This window comes from Ursus arctos, unplaced genomic scaffold (genome assembly GCF_023065955.2).
Source record: "Ursus arctos isolate Adak ecotype North America unplaced genomic scaffold, UrsArc2.0 scaffold_18, whole genome shotgun sequence".
Lineage (NCBI taxonomy): Eukaryota > Metazoa > Chordata > Mammalia > Carnivora > Ursidae > Ursus > Ursus arctos.
In genome coordinates, this window is record NW_026622852.1 from 49,412,459 (window position 1) to 49,438,234 (window position 25,776).

A 25,776-nucleotide genomic window follows, 5' to 3' on the forward strand; every position below is an offset into this window, starting at 1 on the left:
AAACCTCACTACAAGCTTGCAATTAAAAGACAAGGAATGTCAACCTCAGAAAAGCTAATTAATTGTTCAAGTTCACAGAGAGAGTAAAACACAAAGCCGGGATTCAAACTCAGGTTAGTGTGATCACAAAGATCAGGTTCTTTACATTATTACGGTTGCTTTCCAAGTTCGGGAGAAGGAGAGGTCAAAATTAGAGAGGTCAAGCAAGCAACTTCAAAGTCTGGCTTCAAAAGTCTTGATATAGTTAGAGAGAATAAAGGTCATTCTAGCTGGGATAAAGAATCAGCAGAGTGGAGAATGAACTAGAGAAAGGATAAGGGAGAGAAACATTGTGGCAGTAGAAACAAGACAGGAAGTTATAAATAATCCAGACTCTGGTTAAGCAGCTGGCACACCTTAGAAATTCAATAAACATTAAATCAATGAAAAACTATAAAGGGTGGTATAAGTATAGACAGAAGAAGGGTTTTAAAGCAAGTGACCCAAATAGGAAATTATCTGATATTAAGAAGAGAGTCTATCACCTTTGATTCTTTCTTCTTCTGTATCCCTGTCCTCTCACCTTCTCATTCTCGCAAATCTAGTAATAGTTGATAAATCTCCCTCCACAATCACCTTCACCTTCGAACAAATGCCTTCAAACTAGTTCCTGTTCAGGCTCTTATTACGTCTCACCTAGACTACCTCAATAACCATCTCTTCATTGGCTTTAATGAGTAACTTCTGCCATTCCAACACTACCAGAATAATCTTCCAAAACCACTGCATGGATGGCACTTTGCCTATTACTTTCCTGGTGTCCCACTGAACACTTAGGCACTTAGCATACAGGGAGGCAATTGAGAAGACAACATGACTTCGTTGTTCAAATTCGGGTTCTGCCACTCGCTATTGTGACACTGGGTAAATTACAAATTACCTGACTCTTTTGAGCTTACTTTCTCATTTGTAAAAAAGAAAGAAATACCTTTCTTACAAAGTGGTCCTAAGAATATCATGTAAGTAATGAACTTAGCGCAGATGCTGGCATACATTAATAGCCCAATGAACAATAGCTATTTATCCCCTAAGTGGTCCCTATGCTTTCTCATACCTAGAACTTTGCTGAGATTTATTTTTTCTTCCACTTTGAACTGCCTGCCAAAAGCCTTCCCATCCTCTGAGCTTACTGCAAATGCTACTTTCCTTCATAAAGTTTTTTCTGATTCCCAGAACCAGCATATAATCTCTCCCTGCTCTATACTTTCACATTTCAGTCACAGGAATTTGAGGCAAAGACGCTAAGAAAATTGGATCTGGAGTCCAATTTATGAATATGAATCCTACCCACCACACATACTCATTCACTGACCTAAAGCAAGTTAAAGTTTGTTAATGATTCTGAGTCACTCCTTTCATGTGCAAATTTGAAGCAGTAGAAATTTCATAGGTAAAATGGGGGCAGAGGAGGGAAATGATAACAACCTAGACTAGCAGGTTTGTTGTAAGATAATGTGAAAAATGGTCTGCCACAGTAAATGGCATTCAATAAATGATAACTATTATTAATGAGCCATTATTACTTATTAAATTCTATGTCACAATTAGGATATACTTGGTCTTATGCAGATGACAGCATGACTGAGCAGAAAAAAACTCCTACTTCAGTCCTGAATGTGAATAATGAATTTGAATATAGCAAACCCTAGTATTCCTAATAATACAAATAGTGGGAACTTTCTTTGACTTTTGAGTCAGTTTGTAAAAAGGTAAAATAAGAGCACATGGGTAAAAGCTGCCTATCAGTGCCTGGCAATAGAAGGTGCTTAATAAATAGAAGCTAGCCTTCACCCATCTCGGTGCCCTCTGTAGTACTTAGCATAGATCAGGAGCTCAACCCGTGTCTATTACTGGAAAACAGCTCTGTTCTTGGAAGATGTGCCTGCCTTGGTTTTATACAAAATAAGGACCCAAACATTCTGCCCTCCTTGAGTTCCAACACATGGGAGGAATCAAGACAAATGCTCCACCTGGGACTGTTCACAAAGATGGTCTAGAGCACCCACACACAGAGCTATATTTGCAAGTCCAAATGAAAGTGTGGAGCACATTATCTTTTAAAAACCTTTAAAATACAGTGACCTGATCCAGTTAAGCAAAAGTTTGCTGGAGCACTTTTCAAAAGTCCGCTCAGCCTTAAAAACAAACAACAGAAGAAGTATTAAGAAGGCCTGAATTCCAACGATAAATGAAATTCCACTTAAAAATGGTAAGTTTTATGTTATACATATTTCATCAAAATTTTTTAAAAAGTTTTTGAAAGGGGGGCGCCTGGGTAGCGCAGTCGTTGGGCACCTGCCTTCGGCTCAGGGCGTGATCCCGGCGTTCCGGGATCGAGCCCCACATCGGGCTCCTCGGCTGGGAGCCTGCTTCTTCCTCTCCCACTCCCCCTGCTGTGTTCCCTCTCTCGCTGGCTGTCTCTCTGTCACATAAATAAATAAAATCTTTAAAAAAAAAAAAAAAAAAAGTTTTTGAAAGGGCATAAACACGTTCCAAAGTACAATTTAAATATGGAGTGCACAACTATTTAACTTGCACAAGGACTGGGATATATAGAACTAGATTACTGGATATTACTACTAATTAACATAAACCTCAAAATTTGACAGGTATCTATTTTAAAGCCACCATATGCAAGAAAACCTGAATTATCGCCAAGAACCTCCAAGCTGACAAAGCTGGAACTATATACAATGTAGATATCACCTGTAAACAGTTAACAAATTCAAGGAATTATGTTCTTCATCTGAAAACTAATACTGATTATCTTGCCTCTAAAAAGTTACACTATCTCTCAGTGAAGAAAATCAATTCATCAATACTTCCCCACTAATTCTTTATCTATTTATCACATTTAGAATTGAAAGTTGGAAAAAAATTCTGTAACCTCTATCTTTAATTTGTAAGTTCTAGCCAAAATAATCCTCTTAGTCCTATATAAATAGAGTATAATCAAATGAGCTTCTTTCAAAGTAAATCATACTTATTCCAATTATGGTGACATTGCTCAAAACAGTAAGCTTAGTATGGCATACAGAGTTTCATGATCTAACTCCAGTTATCATGAAGCTGCAACTCACTCATCTCTTACTATTGTTACAGCACTGAGAATACTCTGCTATAATTGCTGAAGGGTTTGGCTCCTGTTAGTCCTTCATTCATTCCACAAATATCCAATGAGCCTTTACTACATGCCAGACAATGCTGAATTCTGGGAATCAACAAGGTAGATATGGTCAAAAATACATTTAGAACACATTTTCCTGCACTCTTTCTTCTCCACCAGGATTTTTAAATACCTAAAAAAAAATGACATTTTATCATTTCCACAGAGACCAAAAAACACTACTATTTATTTCTGAATTTAGAAGGCTGAACCAACACATGAAAAAAGTGACATTTCATAATCTCCAAAAATGACAATTTGAAAGGTCTTGGTGCACTCTCAAAAGGCATCCTGAACAAGTTCATCTTCTTTCCCCGGCTCTAATTATTATTCCTTTCTTGCCTTCCTTTCAAATGTAACTCGGAAAAATTCCACAAATTTACTTCCTTGTTTACATCATGTAAATGAGAAAACCTAAAGAACACCATATACCAAATGAAACCCAGTGGGACAGGGCTCTGAGTTTTTCTGGGCACTGCAGTAAAGCGCCACAAAGCTCAGGCCACACTCACTTGGAATAGGCGTCTGCGGCCTCATCCTTCTTCACGTCTGCCTCACCCTCTGTTTTTGTGCCTTTATTTGTTTCATCAAGCCAATCCGAGACATGTTTAAGAGCACATTCAACAGTAGACACCATATTCTGAACAGCTTCGAGTTCCTCTGGAGATGGATAGATTGTTGAATGTTTCACCATAACATGGCGATCATCATTGGCAAAAGATCTAATAGATCTCTGTCAGAAGAAAGAAAACAATTACTTCAATAAAAGTAATGCTACCTGAAAAGTATGATATACAAATATATTAAAAAACAAACAAACAAATATATTTAAGTCAAGTCAGAGCATTGTCAAACCACTGTGAAACAATTAATGTTGAGACAATAAAAAATTGCACAGAATAGAAAGTAAACCTCATTCTACTGAACTCCACACTAGAAAATTAGGTATCTTTCATTCATGATTTGGTAAGATTCACCCAGGTCACTCCTGGTATCATGTACTTGCTACCTTTTAGCTGAATCTAGTATTCTGAATACCACTTCAAAAAAGGTCATCTGTATCACAAATCATCGGCAAGAAACAGATACTTCCTAGCTTTGACAAAGTATCTAGAAATGCATGATGGTGACTCATGATACCCAGTCACTCCTTTCAAACTGTTGAAGACTTCTGCACCTTGAAAAATTGAGATTTCTTAATACAGTAATAATATAAAATACAAAGGTATGTGTCAACACTATAGAAAAACTATGGATCACAGCAGAACTCTATGTACCATTTGGCATTCAAACCCTTGGTGCAAGGCCTTAATTTTTAAAATGGATTAGCAGAAGACATTCCGAACTCCAAAATGGGGAAAATACATACTACAAAAGAATCAACTTCCCAAAGTAATTTACAAATGTATTATATTCTCAATCAAAATCCCCTCAAGATAGCTTTACTTAATACTCAACAAAAATCATTTTAAGGCTCATTTGGAGAAAAAAAAAATCAATGAAAGTATCAAGAAATATTCTACAAAGATGGATGAGTGGTACCATTACACTAAAACAAAATATCAAAAATTTAAAAAGCAATAATTAAAATGACACGCTGGCCCAGAAATCAGTGGAGCAGATTAGAGCCTAGAAATAGAATGAATTTCATGAAAATTTAATAGAGTAGATCCTTCACACTCATGAGTCACATTTCGAAAAATTTTGAATATTTCCAATTTTACAAATACCATGAAGAACTTGTACCAGTACACTGCAAATGAACAGGGATAAGTTGGTGAGTTTCCATAAAGCCCAAAGTATTCCATTTAAAGGGTGGCTACAGTGTCTTTACTTATATGAACTTATATGCTAGTAGATGGTAAATATTTTGTTCTAAAGTCTACCACAAACTAAAATATTCTCAATTCTTGATCAGTCCTCTTTTGTTGTTTCTGTTTGAATATTAATGTTTAAAAATCATACTAATTTGGACACTAGTAAATTAATACTACAGTATTACTATCACCTATAAAATGAAGCAAACTATAATGAAAAAGGTAAGTAAACCCTTGAAACCTTCAATTATTACATAATAAAAGGACTAAAATCAATCACAAAGCTTTCCTTTTTTCTAGATAAAAGCCTTTTCTGTCTAGATTTCTTCCTTGCTCGCAGTCCACAATCAGTTTTCTAACTGGAGTCTTTTGCCACAAAGAAACAAACTTTTTAATCACTTCTTGAAATTTACTCACATATCCCAAAATAAGGAACAAGAAAAGAAAAAAGCCATATAGCAAACTGGAAATGCCAGGCTGTTCTAGGGATAAATTATTAAATTACTTGACTTGCTCTTTAGAGAAGAAGAAATTTACTTACTTTTTAGTTCTGGATGGTGGAGGAAAAAGTGCTAACTTGGGATCTTCTCTGTCATTTAGTTTTATGGTGAGTTGCTAAGTTAGTTAGTTAGCTAAATTACTCAGTCCTGCACACTGGCCTTACCTTAACAAAATGACATATAGCTACATACCACAAACCTTTGGTGTTTCTCTCACAAATAACAGACTGCCAATGTTAAATCCAAGAATGTTAAATCCAAGACTCTACTGTTTGTGACAGGACAAGCATCATGAAACAATGGTGAAAGGAAGAATAAGCAGTATTACAAAAAAAAGAAAAAAGAAAAAAAATTGGGGAGGGCTATCTTATTTAGCCCAAGGTCCAAATGGATTTATTTAAAGATTTTAAAAATTAAATTAGAAATAACTATGCAGAAACAGAAAGTTATCATTCAAATCTAAGATCTAAGAAGTAAAGCAACAGGAGAAATTGGAAAATATCTACCAACGAATTAAATTATGTAAACACAAAATTATGTAAACACCAGAAAATCTAAGCTAAATTTAAAATGAATAAATTAGGAAAGGAATTTTTATCAACTATAACAAATATTAAAAAGCATTTAAATTGTAAGAAAATCAAGACTATAATAAATAAATAAGTTGAAGAGGCATATAATTCATATTCGAGGAAACACAAGTCACAGTGTCCTTTCTTACACCTCACAGAAAACTAAATGACAGGAAAAAAGTTCCAAGTTAACGAACATTTTTCCCCACCATCCAGAACGAAAATATTTGCAGAATTTCTTCTCTAAGAGCAAGTCAACTAAGTTATAATCCCTAGAACAAATTTTTTAAAAAATCAACTAACACTTAAATACCATCAGACTTGCTAAACAACATATTTCAAACATACTGATGATTAATATTTTTGTGCTTTTTCTCCCACTTATAACATCTTTTTTAAGCCTTTTCTCACTTATACTTAGGGAAAAATTCACACAACACCCTCCAGAACCAAAATACTAGAAGAAAAAAATCAACACATTTTACCAACTGAAACACTAGGCACCAGAGATTATGATCTCATCTAACATCTCATCCAATTTGAGTATGAACTTTCCAAAAAAAAAAACAAGATTTCCTTGAGGTTCGGTTCAGTGCCCCTAGTACACTGAACACTTGACCCTGTTATTTTGAAACCATGTGGAAAAAGGTAACTTTTTGAGTTCAATACTCTAACATTTCATAAACTTCTATACCATTCACATCACTCAATAAAGGATTGGTTCAAAATTTTAATTTCCATTGAAAAAAACTGAACTTCAAGTAGAAGACTAGAGAAAAATTACATAATTTCAAGTTCAAGGTCACCTAAGACATCCTTGTATCAGTTTGCTAATGCCAGTTTTATTAAAAAATATTATTTACGAGTCTTCCCTCCTTTGTATTTAATAATTTATGGCCTGAGGGCTCATGGGGCTCCATCTTGTGGTTTAAAGGGCTCATAATAAATCTGAACTCATCGGCTCTGCTTAAATAGTAGAGTGCCATCTTTATCTGATACACTAGAGCCAAAAATTAACACCATTGTCTTTCACTTGCCCTCACTATTAACATTTCTAATTTTAAACTACTAGAATCTTTTATAACTAAATTAAGGAAACACAAATAATACCTACCATGGTTTTCTATAGTGTTTTAGCTTCTTTTTCCAATCCTTTCCCCACTTTCTTGTCGTCTTCACTAGACACTGTTTTTTGTGACAGTACCTCCTCATAAGCCTGAGTCCCCTGACAACTCAGAGTCAATATAGCAAAGATGTTTGAAGACTTATTCTCTGGAATACACCTGCAAGAGAAAAAGAAAAACAGCTTTTCAAAAATGATTATTTACAATTAGTTTCATATTGAGTGTGGAGCCCATAAACATGTTATTGACTAAAAAGAAATAATCTTTATAGAGGAAAAGACCTCATTTCAAACAAAAAGCTAGTGTATCTTCTGAAGGCCTGGGGCCAAGAGCCTAAGTGATAAGGCCAAAAAATAACACTCCTTGTAGTCACAATGTGGCTGCTGGCTGACTTGCACTCAAAGAGATAGAGACACAGATTCAGTAAAGAAGTGCTACTACCTGAAAAAGTGATACTACTATCTGTGGCAACACTGCAATTAACCACGAGATTTTCGATTTTCAATTAGAAATTGGCATTAGCCAGACCTATCCAAAAAGTAGATAATATACCTGAAAACATACCACCATTGATTTGAGACCGTGAAGCTTTTCCATTTGATATTGCCAGTACATGCTGGCACAATGTTTCTTCTTTAATTATTTTTAGGCCTAAAATTCAGAATGCTTTTTTGGTTCTGTTCCCCTAACTATTGAGAGACCCTGCCTCCTGACTTCAACTTACATGTGCTACTATGACAAACACCTAAATATTCACTAGATCCTGACTTTATTACCTATGGATGACTCTCACCAAATATCCCACTGCATATTTCTGCCCTGAGGCCTAATCACTATTCTATTACCCCTTTGCTCCATCTTTATGAGATTTTATTCCAGGTAGGGTAAAAGTAAACTCTTCTGAGCACTGGTGAAATCCTTATAAAATTATAAGCCAAGATGTTAAAAAAAAAAAAAAAAAAACTAGAAAGCAACCATCAAACAAGAATACATGCTTAGCTGGGTGGATATCAGAAGTTATTTACACACCACAGATACATAAACTCACAAAAAAATAGCTCCCTCTTCATCTCAGTATCTTTCCTTTAAATAAGGAAACCCCCTATACTTTTGTCTGTAAGTTTCCTAATACTATCAGTTGCTCTCTTAAAGAGAAAAAAAAATCCTTGGGGCGCCTGGGTGGCACAGTCAGTTAAGCATCTGACTCTTGGTTTCCACCAAGGTCATGACCTCAGGGTTGTTAGATCGGAAGCCCCACATCAGGCTCCACGCTCAGCACAGAGTCTGCTTAAGACTCTCCCTTCTCCCTGTGCCCCTCCCCCTCTCCGCTCACACGCACTCTCTCAAATTAATAAATCTAAAAAAAAATTTTTTAATTCTTTTTGAGTTTTTGAAACCAAAAAACTTACATTTAATGTTCCCCAATACCGCACATGAAAAAAAAGAGCCACAAATGATACTCAGCTATGACCTACATGCAAAACTATTCATATCCTGTCACCAACTTCCCTGACTCTACAAAATCCACCTGAAATAAGCTAGTGAAACTTGATTTTAAAAAAAATAATAATAATCACAAAACTGAAGTAATCAGACTTACTTTAGTACACATATCACACGAAGGTAGGATGGAAACACACACATGCTGCAATTCATAGAGTCGTTTCATACAACAAAGTTAAGAAACACTCTAAAACATGATCCCATGGTAAGACCCATCTCAAAGATCCTCTTGTATAAAGATGGTACTACACAAAGAAGTCTTCAGCATTTCCCATTCCCAACCCCACTTCACCATTCTACGGGATTCAGCCATTCAGTATTTAGCTGTGAATCCTGTAGCCAAAAAAGACTGTTATGTGTTCATTTGAGAACTGACAGCAAAGTTCATGTGCTTCAGTCTGTAAATAGGTAAAGTCAAAAATTCAACCATATCAAGAAAGTAAAGTGAAAGAAGGGAAGAGGGGGCACCTGGGTGGCTTAGTCAGTTAAGTGTCTGCCTTTGGCTCACGTCATGATCCCACGGTCCTGGGATCCAGCCCCACATCAGGCAAGGAGTCTGCTTTTCCCTTTCTGCCCCCCTCCACCTGCCCTGCCTTGTGCTCTCTCTCTCTCTCAAATAAAATAAATAAAATTTTAAAAAAAGAAAAAGAAAGAAAGCAGGGAAGAAGCTAAGAAAAAAGCTGCTGTAGTGGAGAAATTATGGATCACCAATATCAAAATACAGCATTCTTCAGTCATTTAGCATAGAAAGTAACCACTCTATGCATAAATCAAGCAGCTCTGGGAACTTCAGGGTTTTATAGCATAGTGCCATAACTCATGATAAAAGCAGTGTATCTCAAAATCACATTGTTGGTGCTATAAAAGCAACTTAGAAATCTGCTGGCCCAACTCCACCCACCCTTCAGTTTACAAATGAACTAAAGAGACACGGAAGTCACACAACTAACTAATCCAGGGACGACTCAGGCCTCTTGATCCAGAGCCTAAGTCACAGCCCAATGCTTTTTCCCTACTAACCTGATTGAGGAAAAATATATATATAAATATATATATATATATATATATTTAAATTATATTTGGTAAACTGTAAGCAGATAGGGAGAAAGTGCAACACATTTTTAAAGAGCTCTTTAAAAAAAAAGAAAAGAAAAAAAAAAAACACATTAACAGTGGATAAAATTCTGGCCTTGAAATAAAACTCAACTTTGCCATTTAATAGCTATGTGACTTTAGAAAGTTATAAAGACTCAGATAATCATTTAATGTCTTTGGTTCTCAGTTTCTTTTATCTATGAAATGAAGAAATATTCCACTACTAATTAATAGCTAACATTTATGTAACTCATATTCTGTACCAGGCACTGTTCTAAAAGCTTTTCATACATTAACTCATTTAATCCTCACAATTTCAATTACAATCTCCATTCAACACATAAGGAAACTAGAGCATAAAGAGGTAATATAGCCTAATTAAAAACACAAGGCAAAAGTAGACAGTAAAGCCAAGATTCAAACCTAGACAATGTCTTTCAATGGTATTTTCGCTCTAAAGGCACTTACACTTACATTAGGGGATAAACTTTAGCAATTTCAAAAAATATGACTTTGTAAATTACACAGGTTTTAAAGCCCAATAGGCCTAGATTCAAGCACCAGCCTTGCCACTTCATTTCTCCGAGTCAGAGCTTTTTCATCTGTGCAATAGGGTAAACAGTATCTACTTCAAACTAAATGAAAAATTTCTTCCAAAAAGTATACACTCAATAAATGGCTTCAGAAGGGGAAAAAACCCTCAAATATCAAACCCTCAAATATCAAACAAAATGTGTTTATACATCAGATATGTGTACCTTTAAAAACAGAGCCTAGGAAAATATTAGGTGTGCTCTACTTATTAATAAATAAGAATAGCTTTGTGCAACAGGTAGAATGTAGGCATGTAGGTGAATGTGTATCACTTTTTTTAATCAAGCACTGTTTTTTCAATTAATGGATTTTTTTAAAGATTTTATTTATTTTTGAGAGTGAGTGAGTACAGGAGCACAAGCAGGGGGAGAGGCAGAGGGAGACGCAGACTCCCCCCACCCCCAGCAGGGAGCCCAATGCGGAACTGGATCCCAGGACCCTGGGATCATGACCCGAGACGAAGGCAGATGCTTAACCGACTGAGCCACCCAGGCGCCCCCAATTAATGGATTTTTTTAAAGTTTTATGTTTATAGAAAAATTGAGTGGAAAGTAGAGAAAATCCATATACGCCTTCTCCCTATCACACAGATTCCCCTACTATTAACATCTTACATCAATGTGGTACATTGTTACAACTGACGAAGCACCAATGTTTATACAATATTATTAACTAAAGTCCACAGTTTACATTAGGGTTCTGTGTTGTGCATTCTACAAGTTTTGACAAATGTATAATGACATGCATCCACCATTACAGAATCATGCAGGACAGATTCACTACCCTAAAAATCCCATGCTCCACCTACCCAACCCTCCCTCTTCCAAATGTCATACAGTTAAAATCATACAGTATATAGTCTTTCAGATTGGCCTTTTTCATTTAGAATTATGCATTTAAGATTCTTCCATGACAATTCTTTTTATCACTGAATAGTATTCCAATACCTGGATGCACCACAGTTTATTCATTCACCTACTTTAAGATATCCTGGTTGCTTCCTAGTTCTAGCAATTATGAACAAAGCTGCTGTATTCACGTGCAGGTTTTTGTGCGGACATAGGTTTTCAACCTATTTGAGTAAATACCAAGGAGCATGATAATGGGATCATATGGTAAGACAATGTTTAATTTAGCTTTGTAAGACACTTCAAGGGGTACCTGGGTGGCTCAGTCAGTTGGGTGTCTGCCTTTGGCTCAGGTTGTGGTCTCGGGGTCCTGGGATCAGGCCCTGACCTGCTCAGTGGGGAGTCTGCTTCTCCCCCTCTGCCCCTCCCCCCATCCTCACTCGCTCCTCTCTCTCTCTCTCTCTCTCAAATAAATAAATAAATAAATAAATAAATAAAAGAAGGAAGGAAGGAAGGAAGGAAGGGAGGGAGGGAGGGAGGGAGGGAGGGAGGAAGGGGCGGACTTCCAACCTCCCTCATCCAGTATGGCTGTACCATTTTACATTCCCACCAGCAATAAATGAGAGTTCCTGTTGGTCCATTTCGTCAGTATTTGGTGTTGTCAAGATTTTGGACTTGAGCCATTCCAATAGGTGTGTAGTGGTATCTCACTTTTGCTTAATTTGGAATTCCCTGATGACATATGATGTTGCGTATCTTTTCATGTGATTATTTGCCATCTGTACATCACCTTCGTGAGGTGTCTGTTCAGATCTACCTAATTTTTAATGGGGTTGTCTGTTTTCTTGGTGTTTAGTTTTAAGAGTTCTTATATATTCTGGATAGCAATCCTTTGTCAGATATGTGTTTTGCAAAGATTCTCACTTTGTGACTTGTCTTTTCATCCTCTTTTTTTTTTTTTTTTAAGATTTTATTTATTTATTTGACAGAGAGAGACAGGCAGTGAGAGAGGGGACACAAGCCAGGGGAGTGGGAGAGGAAGAAGCAGTCTCCTAGCGGAGGAGCCTGATGTGGGGCTCGATCCCATAACGCCATGATCACGCCCTGAGCCGAAGGCAGACACGTAACGACTGCGCCACCCAGGCACCCCTGTCTTTTCATCCTCTTAACAGTGTCTTTCATTGAGCATAAGTTTTTAGTTGTATGAAGTCCAGCTCATCAACTTTTTCTTTCACGGTCACCCTCTTGGTGGTGCTCTCTCTTTTTTAACTGACCTTTAAAGGTGAAAGGCTTTCTATGTCAGGCTACCCAGCCCACAAAGCTAGGTTTTTATATGTACGAATATTAGACCCTTTTCCTACAAGCAAACCTCAAAACTGAAGAATGACTATCTCTCTATATTTAAACTACAAAACTTAGCCAAATATTTAGGCATTTTTCTGAAAAGCAATTAAGAGAAAATACTAAATATTAAGGCAAATAATTATTGCAGTATACTTACTTTCTTAAGAAATTCCAAGTAATGTCTTGCAAACAGTATGACACTGAAATCCAGGAAATTACTTATTACTCTCAAAATCATAGCTGAGTAGAAAACTTTTTGTTATTTGTTAATACTAATACATGCAACCTCTCCAAAAGAAGCTATGTATAAATAAAATATCTGGGTTCTATTTCTCCATTATGAAACAATCACATGTCCACTATATTAAAAATGGGCAAGATAAAATTAGAAAAAGACCTCACTGATACTCCAAGAATATCATTTTAAGATAAATTATATGAGATTTATGAGCAAATATATATTAACTGTCTATTGTGTACCTGGCACTATTCTTGGTAGTACAGGGAATACAACAGGGGATGAATCAACTCAGACACACAAAGAACACTCTTCCCCCAAATCCCTTCAAATAAACTTTCTCTACATGGTATCATTGAGTTTGTGTATAATATCCACATGAACACTGACTTTCAGTATTTTCCTCTGGAAATTTCCTTTCATTTTCTACATAAAGAAGGGACATAGGGGAAAGCTAAACTGAAAAACCTATAAATCATATATGCCTACTCCAAAAATCTAGCTATTCATCCCTACCCCAAACACCCAGAATGATGGAAAAGCTCAATCTCTCCATATCATTTGAAGCCTTCTAATACTGGGATCGGGTCAAAAGGTCCTTTATCAATTAACAGTTAAACAAGAGTGGTATACCCATGGCTACAATCCTAACATAGAATGGGCTATAGGAGCCAGCTAAGTTGAGCCAGAACACTTTCTGAATACTTACTGATTGTCCCTGAGCAAGATGGAAAAGATGTTAGCAAGAAACCAGCCGAAGGAAGTGGTAATAGGAAAATGTACCTCCTCACTGAAATAAACGGACACCAGTCCTTCCCAATCCTTGACAGAATAGTTACGTGACAGAAATACCACCCAGTTCGATGGCCCATTTGGTGAAAGAACCAATAATTCAATGTATCTCAACAAGTTTTTATTGAGCACCTATAATATGCCAGCCACAATTCTAGGCACTTAGGATGCATGAGTGAACAAGACAGACAAAAATCCCTGCCTTTGTTGTTTAAGAGCAGAGAGGGAAAAACAACAAAGCCATAAATGCAAAAATAAGTAAATTAAACAGTATGTTAGAACGTGTGAAGTGATAGGGAAAAGAGAAGAGGGGCAGTGAGGCAGTATCAGGAGGGGAATGCAATTTTACACAGATGGTCAGCCCTTACTGAGAAGGTGACACCCAAGCAAAGAACTGATGAGGTAAGGGAGTCAGATATCTGTGGAATGAGCATTCCTGGCAGGGGAAGGAGGAATGTGCTTGGTGAGGTGGAGGAACAAGGAGGCCAGTGTGGCTGGATGGCTAGAGAAGGGTGAGTACAGGGAGAAAAGGTCAGCAAGTACAGAGGGGTGACAGTGAAGGACCAGATCACTAAGGGCAGAGGTTGGTAAATTTTTTCTTTAAATGACCAGATATTAAATAGCTTAGGCTTTTCGAGCTATGAGGACTTTACTACTCAACTCTGCCTTTACTGTACAAATGTAGCCATAGACAAGATGTGAACAAATGGGAGTGGCTGTGTCCCAATAAAACTTTATTTACAGGCACAGAAATCTTGATTTCATATAATGTTCACATCACAATATATCAATTTTTAATTTTTTTAACCATTTTAAAATATAAAAACCACTCTTAGCCTGCAGGTGATACAAAAACAGTGGGCCAAATTTGGTCCATGGACCAAAGTGTGTCAGCTCCTAATACTGGGGATCCTTCCAGTCACTTTAAAGACTGTGGCTTTCACGCTGAGTGAGATGGGAAGCCCTTACAAGGTTTTAAGCAGAGAAGTGATAATATCGGACTCATATCTTTAAAAGGTCACTATGATTGCCATGTTGAAATACATAATAGGGAAGGCAAGAGTGGAAGGAAGGAGACCACTGGGAGGTTTAGTGATCAGATTTTGCATATATTCTGAAAGTAAAGATGACAGGATTTCCTAACAAACTGAATGAGTATGAGGGAACTGGAAGCATCAGGATTAACTTCAAAGTTTTTGGTCTGAGCAGATGAGTTAGGTAAGGTAAAAGGAGAGCAGGTTTGGGGGATTAAGATTAGAAATTCAGCTCTGTACATGCTGATTAAATATTTTAAGTAGGCAACTGAATATGAACCTATAGTTTAGAAGAAAGGTGTGCATTAGAATACACATTTGGTACTTTTCAGCATAAAGGTAGCATATAAAGCCACAAGATAACCAAGGAAGTAGGTAGGTATACCAATGAATGGGAGAAAGCGGAAGAGGCACTACAGTCAGAGACGGGGTGGCCTAAGAGGCAGGAGGAAAATAAAGTAAGACTGTGGTGTTCTGAACACCAAGTATGGAAAACTTGTAAATAAGGCAAGCTCCTTGAATTAAAAACAAGAAAAGGGATACAGCGTGAGAATGGAAATCCTCAGTTTTGCTCCTTGTTTTACTACAAAGGATGTTTCCGAATCAAAGATACCTGTATTTCGAAATCATACATGACAATGTCCAGTTTTGCCATGTTTTACTATTTAGAGGAACTTACCCTTCGTCTACACTATTCTCTCCCCCACCCCAGACCTTCATCTGGGGGAAACTTAACCTTGAGAATGTCATGTTCCTCTTCAAAACCTTCAACGACTAATCATTACGTAAGCAACCAGCATTGCATTCATCCACTCAGTGTGTCACCAAGGTCCTCCATAATACAACACTAATGTAAATCTCTCCCTGTTCTTTCTCTCACGGCTATAGTGCCGCACAAAACAAGAATAATGACTCTTCCCCAGAACACCCTGCAACGCACTGCTAAGCCTTTTTTTTTTATTTTTTAGATTTTATTTATTTATTAGAGAGTGTGTGAGTGTATAAGCAGGGGGAGCAGCAGAGGGAGAGGGAGAAGCAGACTCCCCAGTGAGCAGGGAGCCCAATGTGGGGCTCAATCCCAGCACCCCGGGATCATGACCTGAGCCAAAGGCAGATGCTTAACCGACTGAGCCACCGAGGTGCCCCTACTGCTAAGCTTTAAATTAAATGTTTCCCTTACCTGGACTGCAACCTCTACTCCACCATGATCTGTCATTATTCATTCATTTACTGTCCATCTCAAATCTACCTCTCCATGAAGCTTTACCAAGTGCTTGAGATCAATATAATTTCTTCCTTCTTTGAGCCATCCAGCATTTTTTCAACTTCCTAATACCTGGCTTCAGTTATTTTTATCATAAGCGCCTTAATGAAACAATTTACTTTATCTCCAAAGCACCTCATACAATGACCTGCACTCAGGGAGGCTCAATAAAAATCTGAATTCAACCTTTAGAGAGCACCTAACTGCAGAATCCAAGAAGGTTCTATCTGAAAGGTCACCATCTCTTCCCATATATTTCCATGGCAGTCATCATCACAGTGACTTACAGGGAATTATTGACTCTTCCTCCATAAACACAAATTCCATTATTTATTTGACTTATTTCACCCATCTTGGATTAATCCCTCAAACCCTCTCCCATTCCTTTAGGACTTTACTACTTAGCTCACTGAAACACATTCAATTTCTACTCCTGGCATAATTCTAAGCAATTTCAGTAACAACAGAGATGATCCTTCTAAAATTCTGGGCTCTCCATTCCTTATATTTCTTTCCTCCGATGTTTTCATCTTCTTTCCTACTTTAGACACCCACTCCCCACCAAGGCTCCTAACCCCCTATCCGACCACCTTTCACAATCCTTCACCCTTTTCACACCCTCACTCTGTCCTTATCTGACTGAAATTATACATCATTTGTCATTCATTTACACGAGCAACTCCCTCTGTTATCCCCTCCTGGCAAAACTCCAAACTTGCTTAAATCCAACCTTCTTGGCTACGCCACACCAATAACCCTGGACAGTTGGATGCAACTTCAGAGATGGGGAAAAAAACACACACAATTGTGCTTATTGGTCTTTCTCCTAAATTCATGGTCTATCCTCAAAAGGTCCAATAATCAAGAGTTCTCAAACAGTACTGCAACCCTGGGGGATTTGAAAATGTGAGGTACAGTTTCTTGGTTGTCATAATGACTAGGTGAATAATCCTAACATTTGGTATCCCAGGATGCTAAACATTCTTCAATGTCCAAGAAGCCCCACTGGGGGGGGGGGGGATAAATTCAGGGGCACCTGGGTGGCTCAGTCAGTTAAGCATCTCACTTCAGCTCAGGTCATGATTTCAGGGTCCTTGAACCAAGCCCCATGTGAGACCCGTGTCAGGCTTCCCACTCAGTGGGGAGTCACTTGTCCCTTTCCCTCTGCACCCTCCTGTGCTCATGCACATGCGTTTGTTTCTACCTCTCTCAAAGTCTTTTTTAAAAAAGAAAAAAGTCATTCACTTTCTTAATGATTCTTTCACATCTTCTCTTTCAAACACCTATACCTCCCTCCCATATCCTGGCAATTGACTACTCATCCTGCTTTCTATTTCATTCAAAATACCAACCCTGCTGCATCTTTTCCCATACATTCTTCCTCCTTTTTACTATGAATGAATTGTTTCTATTCCTTTTTAGTGGAGAGCATTCAACTCAAATCCTGCTAAATCCCATTCCCTTTTGTCTACTCAAGAATATGGCTCCAGTAATCACTTCCTCTGCTCTCTCCTGCAGAACTTTAACCTCTAGCTCCCCACCCCCAATTCTCTGCCTCTTTCAGAGCATCATTCTTTGAGTTTACATTTTTGGTTTCCATTTCCTCTCCTCCCATTCTCTTAAATTCACCCCAATCAGCCTCTCACCCCAATGCTCTACTGGAACAGCTCTTGCCAAGGTCCCCTAGGACCCATGGTGTTTAAATACTGTGAACAATTCTCAGTCCTCACCTTAGCTGACCTCTCTCAGCAATAGGTGACACAGTTGACTGCTCCCTACTTGAAACATTTTACTTCCCCTGGCTTCCATCCAGTATTCCACTCTTAGTTCTCTTCCTACTTCATAAATTGCTCTGCTGGCTCCTTTCTTTCTTATCTTCAGAGCCTCTAAATGCTAGAATGCCTCGAGACTCAGCCCTCACACTGAATCCCCTCACCATTGTACATGGACTCACTTGACAATCTCACTCCGGCTTGAGGCTTTAAATACCACCTATACACTGAGAACCACCAAATTTGTATCACCCTGAGTTCCAGATTCACACTCAAATACATAATCAACATATCTACCTGGATGTCTAATAAACATCTTAAAATGTGCACCAGATCAATTCATGATCTGCTCCCCCAAAAAAACAAACTCTGCTCCTTCCAGTGTTCCCTTGCTCAAAAGGCAACTACTCTTTTCTCCAATAGCTTATGACAAAAAGTCATCTTTGACAGCTCTCTTCCTATCACACCCCACATCTAATCCATTACCAAATCTTTCACCTTTAACCTGTTCTCTTTACATAAAACAATAGCATCCAGAGTGTTCCCTTTAAAATTTAAATTAGGTCACATCCTTTTTTTTTTTTTTAGTTTTTATTTAAATTCTAGTTAACATATAGTATAATATTAGTTTCAGGAGCATTTAATAATTCATCACTTACATCACAAGTGCCCTCCTTAATGCCCATCACCCATTTAGCCCATCCCCCATTCACCTCCCCTCCAGCAACCCTGTTTGTTCTCTATAGTTAAGAGTCTCTTACTGTTTGCCTCTTCTTTTTTAATCCCTTCCCCTATGTTCACCTCTTTTGTTTCTTAAATTTCATATAGGAATGAAATCATACAGTATTTGTCCTCTGACTGACTTATTTTGCCTAGCATAATACACTCTAGCCCATCCACACCATTGCAAATGGCAAGATTTCATTCTTTTGATGGCTGAGTAGTGTGTGTGTGTGTGTGTGTGTGTCTATACCACATCTTATTATCCATTCATCAGTTGATGGACATTTGATTTTGAGCTCTTTCCATAATTTGGCTATAGGTCGTGTCACCCTTTGTTCAACGGTTTCTGGTCTCTGAGTAAACACCTCATATAATGGCCTATAAATCAATCTGATTCCCCTTAACTTCTTGACCTCATCCTCCACTGCTCCCCTCTTCACTGACTGTGTTCCATCCACGCTGGTATCCTTGCTATTTCTCAAACAATTCACACCTCCCCCTCCTCGGAGCCTTCACATTTGCTATTTATTGCCTCAGATATGCACATACCTCCTTCTCTTACTTTTTCAGGTGTCTTTTCAAATGTCCTTATCATGAGCCTATCCCTGATCATCCTATATAAAATAGCAACCTCTCCTCCAGCACATCTCTGACTTGCTTCTCTCTCTCCATAGGATTTACCACTGGCATATGATATCTTTGTCTACTCTTCGTTTTGCACACCTAGAACATGCTTGGCACAAAAGGAGAAACTCAAATGAATTTCTCAAAATATTTTCCCATAAAGTATCACATTCAATGTTCACAATCCCCTGAAAAAAAAGTGAAAAACAGAATAAATGGCGTACATTTTATAATCTTTTAAAATATGAAAGTACAAATACACAAAAATGTGCAATGATTTATCTATGATCACACATCAGCAGAGCCATCCTTAGAACTGGGGTGCATCTTTTCCAATTCACATCACTGTGCCCATGAGTAAATCAAAGAGCAGGTGTGTATTTAATTTTGCACAGTGATCTTTAAAAGTCTAAACTGAAATCTACTCCTTTATATCGCAATCAAACAAGAAGTAGCACCTGAACTGCACATGCCTCAGTAGCTGTTTATTTTCTTTTCACTAAAAGGCTGTGATAGAGGGCATCAGACTATCTTCGAAATTTACAGATCTTGTAACAATTCTGGTCAAAAGGAAAAAGGAATAATGAATGTGCCAAGAAATAGTTAACTATTCAAATATTCTCTGTCTTCCTGTCCCCTCTGCAGCACACTTAACACTGAAGGGGTAAACCAGCACCTTGGTAAACAAGCTTCAAAGGGTGTCTCTGGTTCTCAAAAGACTTTTTGTTGCCATTCTACAGAAGAGAGCATGGCAAAAAAACTATCTGGAGAGAACGGACATGATAATTTTTCTTAATTAGTTGTTTGCAAAACAATCTCAAAACCTGAAATCTAGTTATAAAAAAGCAGTAATGTTAAAAATCACCAATTTTAAGTCAAATAGAAGTACTCTTCACCTAGGCAAAAAATAAAAAATTGGTTTTGACTCAAAAAATCCATAAATGCACTAAGTATGACGTCAATGCAGAAAAATTCTTCATATGTAACAGTACTAAATATTAAGAGACAGATTAGATCCTTCAGTAATATAATAATTTAATTTCCAGACTCTTGCCAACACTCATTCTCCTGTTTCTGGCATCCTCTGCCACAGTTGGAAACTGTGTATCTAGGTCAGAAAAGACAAGTAGCTTTTCAGAACAGCTCAATATCTTTGGCACAAGTAGTTGATAGTATAATTCAATCCTTTCACAAATTCCTTTTTAAATACACTATGATGTAAATCACAAGATTAGTACTTCACAGACAGTGCAGTAGTCTAATATTTAAGAAAAGCCACTGGAAAAAACACATGCTAGATTTACAAAACTGAAACAGGTCATGAGTTTGAGCTCCACCTTGGGGATACAGATTACTAAAAAGTAAATAAGTAAACTTTAAAAAAATGGATAGAGGTAATGGACTAAAAAAAAAAAAATACAAGGTAGCCAATACAATGTAATTAATGTAAGAGCAATGGGTTTAGGGTCAGAAGATCTGCCTTCTAATTCCAGCTCTGCTACTGATGAACTAGCCAATTTTGAACAAATCTCAACCTCTCAGAGTCTCAATTCCCTCATTTATAAAGTAAAAGGCTTAGACTACACCCAGATTACTTTTTAGGTACTGTCTGTTTAAACATGATTCTGTAATAAACCAGAAATCTACAAGTACATTTTATATGAGACATATTAAATTTAATCCTTAAAACCCTTATGTTTTTTAAATGTAATTGTAAATATTGTAGATAAAACTAAAACTAGATAGTTGGGGAAATTTGAATACAGAATAATTTGATAAAATTATGGAATTATCTCTAGAGGGTGATAACAGTATTGTGTGGGTTTCTCTTGGTGCGGGTGTTGATATCTAATCTGAGAGATACATACTATTTACAGATGAAATTATATATAAATCTGAGACTTTCTTTAAAATAATGTAATTGGGGGTTGCGGGATAGTGAAATGAGACTGGACTTAAGTTGATAACTATTGCAAACAGATAGGGGTTCTCCATGGTTCACAGGTGCTCTCTCTACTTGTATATGTTTGATTATTTCTATAAGAAGGCTTTTAAACAGGAACAAATTTAAAACAGCCAATTTTCAATTTACCTGTAGTAAAATGAGATTTTCATGTCATATTTTCTTCAGGCACAATATGTCTGCTTTAAAGAATCCCTTATATTAACTGCACAAAACCAAAACTATAAAACCATCTTGGGAAGCAATTTAGTAATAAATAATAATCAAAGGTGTGGATATCCTACAGCAACAATACTATTTCTGGTTACATTATGTAGAGAAACTCTAACACAAACACAGTAAGACAGGTTAAAAACAATGCTTACTGCAGCACTTTTTATAATCACAAAACACTGGAAACCTAAATGTCCATCAATGAGAATGAAGATATAAATTGTGTAATGAATTACAGTGATACATCTCATCATTTCTACACCCACAACAATGCTGGGTGGAAAAACTAGTTGCAGAATAATTCGTACAAAGTGATTCCTTTTATAAAGAGTTTGAAAATGCATAAAACAATGTTATATATAATTTATGGATAATTATTTTAGTGCAAAAATCATTCAAGGTAATGACAAAAAAGTCAGGAGTGGTTATCACAAGGAAAAGGAATAGAACAGCATAAGGAGGGATACACACATGGTACGTATGTGAGTACTACTTCTTAAGAAAACAAAGCAAATTTGGCAAAATGCTAGCTTGTGAAAAAGTTGTGTGTGGTGAGTACACATTATTTATTATATTCCATTTTGTATATATGCCCAATACAATTTATAATTTCAAAATGTTTTTAAAATTATGCCCACATGTGTAAAATATTCAGAAACAAAAAGGAACCTTGGTCCTCTTTTTTTTTTTTTTTTTTAAAGATTTTATTTATTTATTTGACAGAGAGACAGCAAGTGAGAGAACACAAGCAGGTGGGAGCTAGAGAGGGAGAAGCAGGCTTCCCACTGAGCAGGGAGTCTGACGCAGGGTTCGATCCCAGGACGCTGGGATCATGACCTGAGCCGAAGGCAGATGCTTAATGACTGAGCCACCCAGGCGCCCTGAACCTTGGTCCTCTTAAGCAGAAAATTATTTTAGCTCTTAGCCTTTGGGGATTACGAAATTTTTCAGTTTAAACTAAATACTGATGTTGGAAAGAAGATACAAGAAAGTTCCATCAAAGAAGACTAAAAAGTGTGTGTGTGTGTGTGTGTGTGTGTGTGTGTGTGTGTGTATGTATTTAATGGAATGAGACATACTCCTACATAGATTTATCCAGGGGAATAACCAAAGACGTTATTCCAACTATTTTAACATTCAAGAATAAAAGTAACTTCTAATATAAACATATATTCATGTAACATCCTTTTAATGTTTGTCTAAATGGATCAGGAAGGTCATAATCATTTTCTCACCTGTTGGTCATTATAAAAAAAAACTTTTTTTTAACCATACAGTAAGGTCCAGAGAAAGGTAAATCATTCAGGAGACATACAGGCTGGTAAGAGGTTAGGGAAAAATCATGATAGCAGACCAGTGACCTCCACTCAGGTTTAAAGCACAAATATGAATCCAGCTTTTAACAAGGGTTTATTTTCTTTTTGGGGCTGGGGAGGAGAAATGAGTGTTATTCACATCTTAAGCTACATTCTGTCCTCTCTGTTGTCCTACCACTGCAACCTCAGACCTTTAAATAAATGTCATCTGTAACATGAACAGATACTGGCATATAAAATAAGAAAAAGAAAAACAATTCCTTAAAGACACAGAAGTGCTGGCTATAAAATATATTCAAGTATATTAAAATCTAGAACTTTTGGTTATCAAAAACACCTTAAAGAATGTGAAAAGTCAAACTGAAAAGACTTTTAGAATATGTACATCTAACAAAAGTATCAAAACTACATAAAGACGACTTGAAATCCAAAGGAAAAGCACAAAAAACCCAGGTGAGGGGGAAAAAAAAAAAGAGGTCACAAACAAGCATTTCACAGGAAAAAAAACAAAAAACACAAAACCAATGAAAATGTAATACCATTTATACCCATTCAAGGTACAAAAATTTAGTCTGACAATTCCAACTGTTAGAAGGGATATGTCTGTAGGGTCTTTTACAGATTGACAATGGGAAAAAATGCCTGGCATAATTTCCACAAATTGAATAACCCCATACTCTATTACCCAGGGGTTTTACTCCTAGGTATGTATGAAGAGAAACTTACATGTACAAGAGACATGTATTAAAATGATCACAGCAAAATTATTCACGGTAGCAAAAAAACCTAGAAAACATGGAAAATACCCATTCACAGGAGAATGAATGAATAAACTATGTTACTTTGATATAACGGATTATTACTCAGCAAAGTGTATGCAACTACTACAGTAACACGCAACAACACGGATAAATCTTAGCAATACAATATTAAATAAAAATAGTAAGTCTCAAATGATTACATATAGAATGTCTTTTTTGTAAAATTAAACCCAAAACAAAAAGATATACTTTCTATGAATCCATAAAGATGTCATGAAGCTATACAAAACTGGAAAACTAGAGAATGAGGAACACAGAATTCAGGTTGTAAATTCTGGGGGGAGGGGAGAAGCATAAGGGTGGGAGAACCTAAAAAAAGTCAGACGTAGATTATTAAGGACCTATCCTTTTGTTCTGGTGGTGGGTTTACAGGGGCTTCTTAAATTCTAAAAAGAGAATAAGCCTGGATGGCTCAGTCGGTTGGGTGTCCAACTCTTGATTTCGGCTCCAGTCGTGATCTCAGGGTCCTGGGATGGAGCCCCGCATCAGGTTCTATGTTCAGTGAGGAGTCCATTTGAGATTCTTTCCCTCTGTGCCCCCCCCATGTGCATGCTCTCTCTCTCTCTCTCTCTAAAATAAATAATCTTTTAAAATAAATAAAATAAAACAAAAACAAGGCTATGTGAGAGCCAATGACAGCATGCCTTAAACAAGGATTACAGCTAATCCATGATCTAATTCCATCCACATTATATCCAATTTTTTTAAAGATGTTATTTATTTATTTGTCTGAAAGAGAGAAAGAGCACAAGCAGAGGTAACAGCAGGCAGAGGGAGAGGGAGAAGCAGACTCCCCGCTGAGCAGGAAGCCCAACGTGGGACTTGATCACTATGAGTAACTTAGGGACTGAGCCATCCAGGTGTCTCTCTATACAATTTTTTTAAAAGCTTCTAACCCTATGTTAACTAAAGCCTATGTTGACTAAACTGAGTTTTGGTCTTCTTGACTGGAGTATGACTTTTTTTTTTTTTTTTTAAGATTTTATTTATTTATTTGACAGAGAGAGAGACAACCAGCGAGAGAGGGAACACAAGCAGGGGGAGTGGGAGAGGAAGAAGCAGGCTTCCCAGCAGAGCAGAGAGCCCAATGTGGGGCTCGATCCCAGGCCCCTGGGATCATGCCCTGAGCTGAAGGCAGACGCTTAACAAGTGAGCCACCCAGGGGCCCCTGGAGTATAACTTTTTTAATTAAAGTCAAATCTACTCAGCTGTAAACAGCTGTTATACTATTTTTCCTAATGTGGATAACTTCAAAAATATGAATTGCTGACATGGTATCCTAAGTTATTAGGCCAGTTATTATGTCTATGTCACAAACTATAATTGGACTCCTGGCATACTCAATACAACAGTATTCATGAAACTGCAATTTAATAAGTACTCATAGCTTGCTACATACTGGAAAGGGAACAAAAACTTCCATGTCCATAGAAAATATCCTTGTATTTTAAAACTTGTTTCTTGCCCAACCCTTAAAACGTAGATGCCAACTCAAGAGTCTCATAACTCATAAATGACACTTCCAAGTCAACCTCAGTGTTTTTTCACAACCTCTGTTCAGAAAAAGAACAAGTCAAATGCAAAAATTCTTCCTTACTGCAGATTTTCTCAGCTATTAGAAAACTTAAGATTAGGGTTTTCATAACAATAACTCAACCACTTAATAAATAAGTGCCCATGTATATATTTAACATTCAACAAAAAATAAGATTATAGAAATAATTTGTTCTATTCAATTTGTACATTTTGTAATTCCAGTTAATATGGTATTTATAGAACTATATATTCACCTACCTCTGACAGAGGTTCATGAGGAAAACAGTATATAAATAACTGATAAACACACATGAAAAATGATCTTCATATGTAAAAGAAATCCCGTTGTCTGAATTTCCCGTGGGAAAGAAACTTCAAACTTCTAAAATAATGTATTTATTAGCTGGAAAGCTTTAAATTGTTTAACCACCTGGGTAATACTAAACCAAAAAAGGGAGAGAGCAAGAGAAAGACAAAGGGGAAAGACCAAGCAACACAAGTAATGATGTGAAAAATAGATTGTTATTTTGTGAAGTATTATTATTCTCCTGTCAAACACTCCCAGATCACCTAGGTTTTCCCAAGATAGAGCCTTCACATCACTATCAAAGATCTTACCCTCAAGTAAGTAGGATAAAAACATTAGAGGCAGTATTGAAATAGGACTATTTCCCACCTGCATTATCATTAGGCAGATAAGACAGCAATTAGTGAATAAACTGTGTCTTAATACACACTACCTACAACATTATACAAAGCAATTCCTACAAAGCATTACACAAATTCAGCATCACAGACAATCCTGTGTGATTCAAGGTCTCATCATCTGACAGATGGAAAAACAGACTCATAAAGAACTCTTACAAGATCACTCAACT

General features: G+C 37.0%; 1 protein-coding gene across 6 annotated transcripts in view; it reads right to left on the minus strand.

Moving 5' to 3' along the window:
• STRBP (spermatid perinuclear RNA binding protein) overlaps positions 1 to 25,776 on the minus strand; it is a 127,783-nt gene that overhangs the window by 51,093 nt on the left and 50,914 nt on the right. For all 6 annotated transcript variants that reach the window (XM_048223079.2, XM_044389581.3, XM_044389580.3 and 3 more), the window contains exons 2-3: positions 7,209 to 7,377; positions 3,718 to 3,938 (exon numbers count right to left, since the gene is read on the minus strand). In XM_048223079.2, coding sequence (XP_048079036.1) covers positions 3,718 to 3,938; positions 7,209 to 7,211 — 224 coding nt within the window. In that variant the 5' untranslated portion in view covers positions 7,212 to 7,377. The remainder of the gene's footprint in view (positions 1 to 3,717; positions 3,939 to 7,208; positions 7,378 to 25,776) is intronic.